This window comes from Silurus meridionalis, chromosome 23 (assembly GCF_014805685.1).
Source record: "Silurus meridionalis isolate SWU-2019-XX chromosome 23, ASM1480568v1, whole genome shotgun sequence".
Lineage (NCBI taxonomy): Eukaryota > Metazoa > Chordata > Actinopteri > Siluriformes > Siluridae > Silurus > Silurus meridionalis.
The window spans coordinates 15909484-15923383 of record NC_060906.1 but is presented as its reverse complement, the minus strand read 5'-3'; the positions used below and the strand labels follow the sequence as shown (position 1 = coordinate 15923383).

At 37.7% G+C, this 13900-nt stretch overlaps 1 protein-coding gene across 1 annotated transcript; it reads left to right on the top strand.

Annotated features, from left to right (window-relative positions):
- The first annotated feature begins 1734 nt into the window (after positions 1 to 1734).
- On the top strand, positions 1735 to 13151 carry taf1b (TATA box binding protein (Tbp)-associated factor, RNA polymerase I, B). The gene is made up of 15 exons (XM_046836931.1): positions 1735 to 1870; positions 1993 to 2091; positions 5420 to 5504; positions 5636 to 5733; positions 5813 to 5905; positions 6619 to 6709; positions 6785 to 6953; positions 7857 to 7956; positions 8043 to 8190; positions 8276 to 8453; positions 9384 to 9451; positions 10337 to 10427; positions 10524 to 10594; positions 11451 to 11679; positions 12812 to 13151. Exons 1-15 carry the CDS (start codon positions 1853 to 1855, stop codon positions 13005 to 13007), a joined length of 1734 nt encoding a protein of 577 aa, XP_046692887.1. The 5' UTR covers positions 1735 to 1852; the 3' UTR covers positions 13008 to 13151.
- The last annotated feature ends 749 nt before the right edge of the window (positions 13152 to 13900 follow it).

Below are 13900 nucleotides of genomic sequence, written 5' to 3'. Positions count from 1 at the left end.
ATTATTCACATTATTTAAATGTGTACTGCAATATTTTATTTACTTCTCCATATAGCTTTTTTTATTTTGAACTTAACACACTAAGCACAACCAGAGGATTTTAAATTGAGTTAGACTTTTATTTTAAGCATTTTAGCATGACCAGGAGTTTTTAAAGGACATATAACTTTAGCTGTAGGTTTTACTCAATTAAATCATCAAACCATTTGACCCAGTACTCCTCTCCGCATCTCTGTGTGCATCTATAACCCTTAATACTTCTCTCTGCATCTCTGTGTGCATCTATAACCTTTCATACTTCTCGTTCACAGTCTCATTCTGGCAGTTCTCTGAGGTTCTTTAAGCTGAGAATTGCACACACTCAGTGCTCGCATCCTTGATTATGCATATAACCCCCCCCACCACCACTCTTACATGCACATCCCACATACCAGTCCCTGGTATAGCCATCATCAAGGCTGCAATTGTGCTGTGTGGTTGCCATGGTGACTAGTACAATGCAAAGCATCGTAGGCAACAATAGGATTTACCATGTGCGAGCAGAATTCAAAGAGGTGAGCAGATTCCCAACCTCTAAATGTCAAAGCAGCACATTCACAGGCTTGCTGTAAAATATTGGAAAGAAATATAATTTATTTTTTATAATCAAGCAATGTTGTAAAATAAGAAAAAACAGAAATCAGAAATGCCATTTTTTATTGAACTCAAAGGTCTCCGGTGCATACTTTTGCTGTTTCTCTTGGGTATTTCCCTTACCTTACTGAACAAATAAATGACTCATGTTCCCACATTACCTCACACCTGAGACCTGTCCCACCAGTCTACATAGGACGTCTGTATTCACAGGAATGGCAGTATAAGAGAGGAGTGAAAATAATGAATATTTAATGGCTGGTTGAATGGGTTTTTACTTTTTAAAGCTTTGATTATACGAATTATCTCCTTCTCTTTGCTTAAGGGAATTCGTCAGCCTGAATATTTTCACACTCAACCACAGACTCTATCTTGCAGCAGGAAAGAGAGTTTCTTATGGTGAGATGCCATAAGAGCATGCAATATTTATAACAGCTGAAAACCTCGCAAACTGGAATCAGTAATATTTTCGATCTTCCTCCTCATACAGTGTGACATTCACACTGCACAACCTCACCAAAACGCACCCACCGCCTCCTACACCGCCTCCCTGGTCTTCTCCATCTGTGGAGGGCAAAAAGAGAGGCGAAACGTGCCAGACTAGATCAAGAGTGAAATACTGAACTACAGTAGGAAGAATGCAGTAGTACGTCCATGCCAGCAGTTACCAACTGTTCCTGATTTCCATAGACTCTAATGCTGTGCTTTGCATAAAGAACATTGGAGTTTGCCTGGGAGGCAGAAAACAAGAAGATTGGCACACATGGAGAGAGGCAGCTCTTATCAAACAGGTTAGGCAAGGTGGTTTGTCCCTGAGTGAACACACACAAACACACATGGTGCATCCCAGTTTATTTACTTCTCCATATAGCTTTTTATTTTGAACTTAACACACTAAGCACAACCAGAGGATTTTAAATTGAGTTAGACTTTTATTTTAAGCATTTTAGCATGACCAGGAGTTTTTAAAGGACATATAACTTTAGCTGTAGGTTTTACTCAATTAAATCATCAAACCATTTGACCCAGTACTCCTCTCCGCATCTCTGTGTGCATCAATTTCCCTTCATACTCCTCTGTGCATCCGTTTGCGAGTGAGCCTCGTGCTCTTATTTTGAAATGTCGCTGAATCGTAGCTTGAGGACGCCATTTTGAATTTTCCTTCAAGCGTGTGGCGGTGTTGATGTTCATGTGTGTTTAGTACTTCAGTTATCCAAAGATGGATGAGGAGATAACAGTGAGTGTTCTCCATGTTCAAGCTTCTTTTTCCTGTAAAGGAGAATAAATAAGTTACAAAACAGAAAATACTTACTAGTTAAATGTTAAAGTTAAAATGAAAACGTGTGTGTGTGTGTTTAGGACGGTTACAGTGAAGCCTGTGGACAGTGTGGAGCAGTGTGTTGGGGAGTTTCAGACGGAGGACAATTCTTCTGTAAAAGCTGCCATAATGTAATTGAGGTGAGAGCGGTTTTATCACTTAATAAACACGTGTAAACACACCGCTCTTTTATAGTTACATGCCTTGCTCAAGGGCCCAACAGTGGCAGCTTAAACCCACAACCTTCTTATCAGTAACCCAGACACTGAACAACTCAATTCTGCAAGTTACACAAACACACATGGTGCATCCCAGTTTATTTACTTCTACTATACCCTGGAAGTACTTGTTTCGTCTACTGAAAGTAAAGTGAAGGAGTATGCAAGCGTATTCATTTGCTGTACATGTATACACTTATGTATTACATGCTTTACATATATATTTGCACTTCTGATAGATACTAAAACTGCATTTCATTGCTATGTACTTGTACTATCTGTCTTTCTATCCTGTATCTACGTTCTGGCCTGGTTACTCCTCACACAAGGAGTTGTGGGGAGGAGTATTTAAAATACATGAATAAATAAATAGTTTTTTATGGATCCAGACGCAAATTTGTAGAACATCCAGGTACCTTTGGCATTCTTGTTTCAACTACAATTTGGGAAACACTAATTCTAATCTTTGATACTTTACCATCAGGAGGATAAGAGGTTGATTTGGCCATGGCACGCATTAGATTTTGGATAAGACGTTGAACTTGTGATCAGAAGGTTGTGAGTTCAAATCCCAGCTCATTTGAGCTGCTGCTCTAGGGTCCTTGAGCAAGGCACTTAGTTGTATAAATAAGAATAAGGACAAATGTAATCAATGTAAATGAGACAGAGTGGGAAACGGTGTCAAAGTACACTGTTAATTTTTTTGGAAAAGCATATATATATATATATATATATATATATATATATATATATATATAAAGCTCGTTTCCTGTAGCTGCATATTGAACACGTTGCATTAGCAACACAAGATTGGCGCATTAGATGACTACGTTTTTGTGCAGCTGTATCTAATAACACCACTGAGCATGTTACTGCATCCTGTAGTATTATTTGTCTTTCATTCACGCTCCACGGTGTGGTGTATAATAATAGTGAATAAAAAAAACTACAGGGTGTTCAAAAGTTCTTCATGTATAGTGGAAATTAAAACACACAACATTTTAAACTAAGTATGAAAATTATACATTTTGCAAGGAAGTGTCGATGTCTCTGTTTAATAGAGAATATTGGGACACCCTGTATTTTATAAGATGTATTCGAAAAGTGTAAAATCAGTGCCCTGGTTATGGAGAGAGGGTGGCAAATAAATGAGATCTTTGAATCACACTCTTTATCACCCAAATGAGGATGGGTTCCATTTTTGAGTCTGGTTCCTCTTAAGGTTTCTTTCTCATAACATCTAAGGGAGTTTTTCCTTGCCACAGTCACCATGGCTGCTCATCAGGGATAAATACACATCATTCACCTTAACTGTTAAATTCTGTAAAGCTGCCATAATGTAATTGAGGTGAGAGCGGTTTTATCACTTAATAAACACGTGTAAACACACCGCTCTTTTATAGTTACATGCCTTGCTCAAGGGCCCAACAGTGGCAGCTTAAACCCACAACCTTCTTATCAGTAACCCAGACACTGAACAACTCAATTCTGCAAGTTACACAAACACACATGGTGCATCCCAGTTTATTTACTTCTACTATACCCTGGAAGTACTTGTTTCGTCTACTGAAAGTAAAGTGAAGGAGTATGCAAGCGTATTCATTTGCTGTACATGTATACACTTATGTATTACATGCTTTACATATATATTTGCACTTCTGATAGATACTAAAACTGCATTTCATTGCTATGTACTTGTACTATCTGTCTTTCTATCCTGTATCTACGTTCTGGCCTGGTTACTCCTCACACAAGGAGTTGTGGGGAGGAGTATTTAAAATACATGAATAAATAAATAGTTTTTTATGGATCCAGACGCAAATTTGTAGAACATCCAGGTACCTTTGGCATTCTTGTTTCAACTACAATTTGGGAAACACTAATTCTAATCTTTGATACTTTACCATCAGGAGGATAAGAGGTTGATTTGGCCATGGCATGCATTAGATTTTGGATAAGACGTTGAACTTGTGATCAGAAGGTTGTGAGTTCAAATCCCAGCTCATTTGAGCTGCTGCTCTAGGGTCCTTGAGCAAGGCACTTAGTTGTATAAATAAGAATAAGGACAAATGTAATCAATGTAAATGAGACAGAGTGGGAAAGCGGTGTCAAAGTACACTGTTAATTTTTGGAAAAGCATATATATATATATATATATATATATATATATATATATATATATATATATATATATAAAGCTCGTTCCTGTAGCTGCATATTGAACACGTTGCATTAGCAACACAAGATTGGCGCATTAGATGACTACGTTTTTGTGCAGCTGTATCTAATAACACCACTGAGCATGTTACTGCATCCTGTAGTATTATTTGTCTTTCATTCACGCTCCACGGTGTGGTGTATAATAATAGTGAATAAAAAAAACTACAGGGTGTTCAAAAGTTCTTCATGTATAGTGGAAATTAAAACACACAACATTTTAAACTAAGTATGAAAATTATACATTTTGCAAGAAAGTGTCGATGTCTCTGTTTAATAGACAATATTGGGACACCCTGTATTTTATAAGATGTATTCGAAAAGTGTAAAATCAGTGCCCTGGTTATGGAGATAGGGTGGCAAATAAATGAGATCTTTGAATCACACTCTTTATCACCCAAATGAGGATGGGTTCCATTTTTGAGTCTGGTTCCTCTTAAGGTTTCTTTCTCATAACATCTAAGGGAGTTTTTCCTTGCCACAGTCACCATGGCTGCTCATCAGGGATAAATACACATCATTCACCTTAACTGTTAAATTCTGTAAAGCTGCTTTAAGACAATGTCTGTTGTGAAAATCACTATAGAAATAAACTTGACTTGAGATGGTACATAACAGCAGTCCCCAAACTTATTTGCACCACGCACCAGTTTCACGCAAGACAATTTCTTTTTCATGGAACGATTGGACGAGGGGTGGTTGGGAGGGCTTTTCTACTCATCCATAGTGGGCTGTCTGATCAGAAACAACACGGCACATACTGAAAGTGACACTGAGTGGAATAATTCTCTCTTTACCGAGGTACAATTCCTATTTCCTCATGCCCCTAGTTTTTCCACATTAAACTGCAGTTCATCCCTGAAGTCTTCTGAATCATATTCAGTTCTTCAGGAGCTGGAACAACATGGAAAATTAACACGGGGCCCCAAAGACTAGATCTATTAAAGTCTGCTTTGGGAAATAATAGAGACCGAACAATTAGGCCAGTGTGTGTATCTTCAATCAACACATTTTGCTTGATTCCACATTACAGAGAACAAGAATTGTTGAGGATGTGAACGCATTCAAAAGCAGGATTTCTTCTTTATCGTCGGGCAAAAGGAAGCGGAATGAAACAGGTTAGTTCCAGATTCAGATGTTCAGAACAATTATGTTGCATAGCTTATGTGTGACGCCTTTATTTCTGAAGTAATCTTGTATAGACACTGTGTCCAGCGTGTAAGTAATTTTCTTTATATTTTTTATTTAGAAGGTGCAAGAGACTGGATGGTATGCGAAGGCTTTCAGATCGTCCTTAAACTTCAAGCTGAAGCTTTAGTTGAACTGGGTGTCTGCTCTCAGTTTAAGGTCGGTAAACCAGCACAAATATTGCAATGACAGAAGAGCAGATATGTTTTATGTCGTTTTAAAGGAGTGTATCTCACAGACAGATGTGTTGTGGGTTTTCTGGAAGCGATACATACAGAAGACTGGACAAGCGTACACAAAGAAACCTGTGAGCAGGGCCAGAAGTTCAGCGGTGAGTTAGCAACAACACAGGTTTTGTGTTTATACTTGTGTGCAGTTGAATTTTGGTAGAATGTACAGAGTAGGTTTTAGCGTAAGTTGCCTTAAAGGAAAACTCCATCCAGCACACTCAAATGTTACTGAAATATATTTGATGGGTTCAGTATTTCTAATGCTAATTAATTTCTAGGTCAGTTACAATTTTTTTTTTAACAGCTCTGAAATAAATGACGATTTTCCCACTATTTTCCAGCATGATGAGCTCGAAGGCGTTGACTGTAGCATGAAATCAGAAGTTTTGGAACCTGACCTGCATGAACAGAATGCATAACATTACTACATTACTCTCTTTTTGAGTAGAATGAAGAAAAGGCTGAATCACATTGGCACCACTATTATCATGTAGAGTAATACAGAAAACCATTAACCAAAATGAAGTTGGGCATTTCAGTGAAATTGGTTTAAACAAGAAAAAACAAACTCTTATTACCTTATATAATCTCATTAGAATATTATTCTAAAATAAATGAAGATGTTAATGATCGGTTAGTATGTTGTACAGCCTCAATTTTTTTTTTTTTTTTTCCCTTCCACTTACCATTTACAGAAGTCGTCGTATCTCATCCCTAAACAAATCATTGTTCATGTGCCATTGAATACATCTCTCTCTCTCTCTCTCTCTCTCTCTCTCTCTCTCTCTCTCGCATGCACACGTTCACGCCTCAGGACGACAGTGAGGGCGAGTCATCTACTGTTTTCAGTGACACATCATGTCCCTCTGAGCTTGCCTCAGTGAAAGGAGCCAGCACAGCCTCTGGTATCTTTTTCTATACTTGAAGTCTACACATTAATCTTGTCAGACTATTTTGCTTATAATCTTTAATGTTTTCAGGATTCTCGAGTGATGGAAGAAGTTGCATGCGTTCAGGCTCTGTGGATGCTGGTTGCTACTTCAGATCGAAAGAAAGCAAGTACAGGATGAGCATGCCCCGGACACTAGCATTCTGCTACCTGGCGCTGCTTTGGGTTCGGGAGGCCATCACCCTGTCGGACTTGCTCCGGTGAATATAAGAAAAATATTTGCCTCGTTTTTTCCTACCGCACAAAGTAACAGAGTGTTCAACAACTTTTGACAGTTACTTTAATTCTGGATTTTTGTTCAACAATTCATATAATTTAAATATGAGGCCTTACAGTAGTGTTTCAGTACAAATGCATTGAAACTAAGAATATGTGGGTTTTTTGAAATGTAAGGTTTCGAATCTTCAGTAAGGAAAAATAACTGAAACTTGGTGGCACAGTGTTTTCATGTTTCATTCACCTTTTTAGAAGCTTGTAATGAAACAAATGCTGTTTGTAAGAATGTAACACAATTGGTCACGGCTCAATAAACATTAGCTCTCAGGCCAAGCGTTCACAGGTGTCGCAATGTCCGATTCATCATGTAATCTATTTTCAACTTTTCATACTTCTCTCTGCATCTCTGTGTGCATCTATAACCATCCCCAACATGTACAAATGCTATAATGTTTTTTGCCAGTTTTTTTTCTTCTTCTAAAAAAAAAAAGGAAAAATCCTTTATAGCCCTTTTCGTTCTGCATTTTCTGTTTTTCTGTCTGTATCATTGACTGATCTTGACCTTAATTAATTTGTCCACGTGCCTTTCCCTTAAATAATATTGCAGCCATGTTACACTAAAAAACCTGCTGCAATTTTGTCATTATAGTAGTTCTTTAAAAAAATAAAAAAATAAAGTTTAGAATTATGTTCTAAAGTTGAACTTATGAAAATGATTTTGAGAAAAAAATCTCTCAGGATCAGCTGATATTAGCCTCTCTATATAAGTATTTAAGCTCATAATGAGTTCATATGCACTAAATGGTATATTAGGTATGATCGTTCACAATTATTTAGGCACTTGTGCTTTTTAATGTGCATAAATTGGTGTGCTATTTCTCTTACAGCTTGGTGTCTAAGGGCCACATTCCTTATGTTAATGTCCATGAACATTTTCCGGAAGAGATGGCATTCTTTGGCAAAGATGCCCCGATATTTAGAGTTGAGGTGAGTAAGAAAACTGCTTGGTTGTGTAACATTTTTGGATTGATTCAGACTCCTCGTGTTTACAAAGGCATATCTATGCTTTCCAGTCTTTCCCCACTTACAGAAAGGTGCACAAGGAGGCAGAGGAACTGGCAGCACTGTTGCAGCTGCCCATTTTTCCTCCTGTGACTCAGGACTGCCTCCTGCACCCAACTCTGATCACTGTACGCTATCTAATGGATGCTAATCTGCCTGGTGGGTTTGCAGTAAAGCAGTAAAGAAAAGCTAATACGGGATTCAGTTAATTATGCAATTGTTTTTCTCAATCTCTTTCTTTCAGACAAAGTTCATGCCTTGGTTTGTAAAGTAATACAGCAAACAGCTATGGGGAAAGAATCTTTTCTGACCTTTGACCCTGCTCAAAAAAAGCCAAGACTTCCATTCTATGATGTTCAGGCTGCAGCAATCATTGTTGTGACCATGAAACTTTTGTACAGGCTGAACGATAAGGTGGAGTGGTGAGCATCCTTCATGTATCTAATGCATACATTAGCATTGTTTTGATATTTATTGAGAAGCAGTAATGGTTAACAACTGTGCATATTCTCTGTCTTTACTGCAATTAGTGTATAAAAGATATTCATTAAAAGGGAGCAACTTAAATGTTGTCTGATCGTTTGTGTTTAAAGGAGATAAAATGACATGTTGTAATAGTTACATGCTCCATGACTCTCAGCACTGAATTTGTATCCAGTTTTCATACCTCAAATTAACACACCAAAACACATTAACGCAAGTTAATTTTATTACGCACCGTTAATGCAGCACGCATTTCTGTTTGCTTATATTTAATACAAATCAAAATAAATAAATCTAAAATGCCGTAATTAAAACCTTCAACGGGACACACATTTATACACATCCTTTCTTTACTCAGATATCAAAAAATAAATAAGCGCCACCGAAAAAACTTTTTAACTTGGCCACTGATGTGCCAAGCTTCAAATCAAGCTCCAAAATCCGGCATGATGCACACATCCGGCAATTAAAACCGTCTGTGTGGAAACATAGCGAAAGTCCTGTTTGGTGTCCTGATGTTTTATGTAATTTAAAACACTGTAATTACTTTAAAACCTTGTCAAGAATATTTTCTCTTAATGCTCTATGTGGAGTTTGGTTTCACTAATAATAAACATACATTTGCATAAAGCGTCTGTATTTGTATTTTATACACTGGCCAGGCATAACATTGACATAACAATATAACAGGTGAAGTAAAAAACTGTCTCTTCATAATGGCACCTGTGAGTTATTCCTGGTCAGTGTATATTCCACCTTTTGAGAGGTCCCGCTGTAAGATCATCATGAGTCTTATTTGCTCCACTTGTCAGTTGTTTTAATGGTATGGCCAAACACTTTATGTCTGTTTTCTCTTTTACTTTTCAAAGGAGGTTATCCAAGAAAGCAGAAAGAAAAGGGAAAAAAATGGACCATGGCAAAAAAAAGACCAAGAAAGGTATACAGTTGTAATTTTATGTTGTGGTAGCACTTTTGTACATGGCTCTGGGAAAAGGGGCATCTGCTAAATGGCACAAATGTGAATGGTATGAAAACAGATTGGAGATGGTCTTTTATGTAGAGGTCGACCGATTGATCTGGCCGATTTTTTGCTTTTTAAAAAAGGTATTATTAATCGGCGCCGGCCGATTGTGCTGCAAATTAAGCCGATTATTAGGCAGGTGCATCTGACACTAAAACAGTGTGTATGTTGTGTGCTTCATGAGAGAACATTACTCTCTCATACCAGCAGGAGGCAGTAGTGTGTATTCAATGTCCAAACAGGGAAACTGGAAGTTACAACTGAATATATAAAGCAAGCCGTGTTTCCACCTGTCGCGATCGTTACTAACGGACTCGTGTAGCTTTTTTCAATCATGTCTGCTATCTTGCCTTTCTTATGATGCTTCTTTTGCAGAGAGAATGAGAAGAACATTTGGAGAGAGAATGAGAGTAACTTTTTTTTTTTTAAACAGTATTGTTAGTGAGCCTTCATCCAGCTGTAGTTTAGGGTACCGGTAGACACGGGTACCAAGACCTGGTAACAAGTGGACCGATTGGAGAACCTTGTCTTGTATAATTGATTAATTTGAGCAATATTCTGTCACATTTTACTAATTGGCTATTACATTTTATCAGGTGAAGAGGGGAAAAATCAGACCATATATCGGCCATCAGCTGGCCTAATTTCTAAATATCGGCATCAGCCGGGGAAAAACCCGTATCGGTCGACCTCTAGTTTTATGATTTGTGCAGGAACACAACTTAAAAAAGGAAAAAATTTTAAGTTAAATTTGAACATTTGCTGCTTGTCTCATATTTCATAACAGTCTCTCTGTTGCAGGTGGAGAGATGTTTAGCTTAAGAAAATGGTATATGATTGTACAGCCTGCTTTGGAACGGGCCAGGGAGAAAGAAAAGCAGGCTAAGACCATGTGAGCAGCTTCTCCTGACAAAACCATGTTTAAGTATACACTCTGGCCTGCTATTCAAACGTTTAATTCAATTCTTATTTCACTCTGCCGCCTCAGGCAACAGTGGAAATCGAAGAAGCCCATCATCCGACATTTGCCAATTAAATCGGTCTTACAAAAACGGAGACGTAAGTAGATAAGATCCATCAAATTTCTATGTGCTTGCAGAATTTTCCTATATGAACGGTATTGTGATATGAAGCAACAGGTATAATTGGCAGAATTGAAAAAGTCTTTTTGCTTGTTTGGTCGAGGTTTAAATCTCAGACTGTCCTTTGCTATGTATTTATTTATTTATTTTTTTACAGTTTTTACTAACAAGAGAAAATCACCCGAAATGCCAAACCTGTCACATGCTGATGTCCATTAAGCATGTTTTTATAAACTGTAATACTATAGACCTTGGAGAAACTTTTTAATTTGTTGACAAGGGATTTAAGCAAATAAACCCAAACGTAGTATTAAAGTTTTTAGAAAAATTCATCTAAACATCTTATTTAAAATGTTTTATTACATTGTATTACAAAACCAAGCTTTCTCCATGAACATAACCATAGAAGTTGACATGGTTCTAAGAAAAAAAGAGAGAATTTTTGTACCCACATACCAACAACCAGAAAAGCATCTTTTTAATACTCAATATATGAATCATCAGTGTAATGTCTGCAGGTGAAAATCCACCGAATCCTCTACACACTTATGTTTAATGAGGATACTTCAACGTTCCAATTTATCCCAAAAATGTTGAGTGTGTTTGATATCAGGGCTCAGTATAGGATATCTGTCTCGTTTTGGAATTTTTAATGCTACATTTGTGTGGGTTCAGCATTGTGACAACAATTTTGTGACGGCCCACATACAAGTCTGATGGACATAAAGTAAAGGAAAAACCTGAATGTTTTCTATATTGCTTGTAGGCAATAGTGAATCGGGTTGCTATATTATTTAAACTTAAGTCTCTCTCTCTCTCTCTCTCTCTCTCAGGTGTGGCTGAGCAGTTGCAGAGCAGTTTTCGTGCTCTTTCTGGCTCTTCTCCAGAGCAGCAGGTTTCCTCCCCATCTTCCTTCCTTTTTCTCTGGGGAACAGAGGACGGAGCTGATGGACCAAGTCTGCGCCGCAGGTGCCTGGACTGTGTAATGATGAAAAGGAAAAAAATCTGGCACCTTGTCAATGATAAATATTGGCACACTGACTTGAGGAAGTGCAGTTCGAGGTACTACATTTGCTCATATTTAGACAAAGCACTGCTTTTAAACGTTTTGCACTTTGTTTAAGTGGAAAGGGGTTTGTAAGTAGTTCTGAGGAAGTGGTCTGCCATTGGAATGTGCTCCTGTTTGAGATCGCAGGCACAGTTTTATGCTGAAGCCTAGGGCCTCGTTTATAATAAAAATGTCTAAATTAGTCGGGTGTATGTACAGCTAGTTTCTAAACATCCCCATTGATCTATAAAACATGTATACACATTATATATTCATTTTTAATTCCTCCTTCTAACATGGTAATAGTGAAGTGCTGTGCTGTGGACATGGTATTCTGCTTAATTGGCGGATCTCAATCACGGTGCATTATGCTGTGATCATGTGTGTTACCAGATCGAATAGTCTTTTACACTCTCAGAGAAGTCTGTCCGATATTTCTTTTACTCCTTCTGTCATTCTCTCACTTATAATGAAGTTCCTGCAGCAGGAAGTGTAAGCATGCACATGTCTCGACGTTCTACATTTCTAAATGAACTACTGCAGAAGTCTTAATGATTTCTGTGGGTGGGTTCCTATGGCAACAGTTTTCAGTTTTATCTTGGTTGTTTATTTAGCTCTAAGAAGTTATTCAATACTGTTATCATTCTTGGTTAACAAGCCTATTGGCTAGATTATGGTTGTATTTTATATATGACTCTAAATTCAGACCGCTGTAGGAATCAGAATCAGGTTTATTGGCCAAGTGTGTTGACACACACAAGGAATTTGGTTCCAGCTGTTAGTCACTCTCAAAGTACAGACATAAATAAAAACTATACATTCAGCTGGGACTATACAAGACAAAACAATACAGACAATGTGAGACGATATAGACAGTATGAGTATTAAATAAGGATATAGATTATATGACAGATCGAGCAATGTACATAAGGTGTGAGTGCATGGTAGTGCAAAAGACAGTATTGTGTGTCAGGTGTGATCACAGGGTAAAAAATATCAATGCCAACTATTATTCTGAATGAACAGCACTGTCGAGTTTAACTAGTATTTGAATATTCTTTTAAAATTGTTTGAAATTAGAAAAATCTAATGTTCTTGTCATTGTCCTGTTGTTAATATGTGAATATGATCATTTCGTCTGTGCAGTTTATGTGGAGAGCATTTCTGGGACCTGGAGCCAACATTTCCCAGGATGTATATGTGGTTGCTGGGACTCTTTTCTTTCATTCTGGGTGTTAAAGAAGAGCAGCTGCACAGTGCAGTCGTCCAGGTGGAGCGACGCTTAATGAATAAGCCGCACCCCAAATGTAAAACGACGAATGAAAATGGACATTGCAGTTGAAGGATTTTGCTATTGGATTTAGTTTGTGAACAATCACTGAAGGAACAGGTATAATGCAACCTTTGTAAGGTTTACAGTTTGTATACTGTACAATTTCATAACGCCATTTGTTTTTTCATTTAATAAATGAATGTGTGGTTGAAATCGAATATTCATTTCTACAATCTAATCTTCATATAGTTACATTTTGTACCGTAATTTCCGGACTATAAAGCACACCCATATATAAGCCGCTGAATTTTACAAATATTTTTATTTTGAACATAAATAAGCCGCACCTGTCTATAAGCCACAGGTGTCTACACTGAAACTAATGAACTTTACACAGGCTTTAATGAAAGACACATTACACACGGTGTAACGGGTAAAATATGTTGCGCTTCCTTTAGGAGTATAGCGGTATTTTGGGAATAGCATGGCACTGCATTTTTCCGGTATTACTGCGTGTGTGCAAGACGAGTAATATGTCCTTATTATTTTCTGATGCTCAGTTTCTTTGACTAACCCGTAACGCTGTTGCCAAGAAAAATAAAAATGCACGTGTTTTGGAAACCTGTCTGTGCTTATATGATTTCTGTTGTAACTGGAGTTAGCGAGCTCTCCCTTCATCCAGACTCAATGCGCTACAACGGCTTGTATCTAAACAGTAGCCGACCAAGAAAGTCATTGTTCACTGTCTTCCTCCTTCCTTTCACAACTATTTCTCTCGGGAGTTTATCTATTGGCATCGTCGTGCGTTTAAAAAAAAAGTTTTTTCTCCCGATGTCGTGCAGCTCAGAACACAGGTGAGGTGCGTTTTTTTTTTCGTTTCCGGTCGGAAATTTCATTGGTCTAATGTTATGGGGTTAATTTTTTTTTCTTGAAGCTTGTGAAACCGGAAAAAACCCAGGAAA

Excerpts from the sequence above, each read along its gene's own strand:
- taf1b (XM_046836931.1), top strand. Across the intron at positions 8,454-9,383 it reads CTGAACGATAAGGTGGAGTG|GAGGTTATCCAAGAAAGCAG; the intron begins GTGAGCATCCTT and ends TACTTTTCAAAG. Across the intron at positions 11,680-12,811 it reads TTGAGGAAGTGCAGTTCGAG|TTTATGTGGAGAGCATTTCT; the intron begins GTACTACATTTG and ends TCGTCTGTGCAG.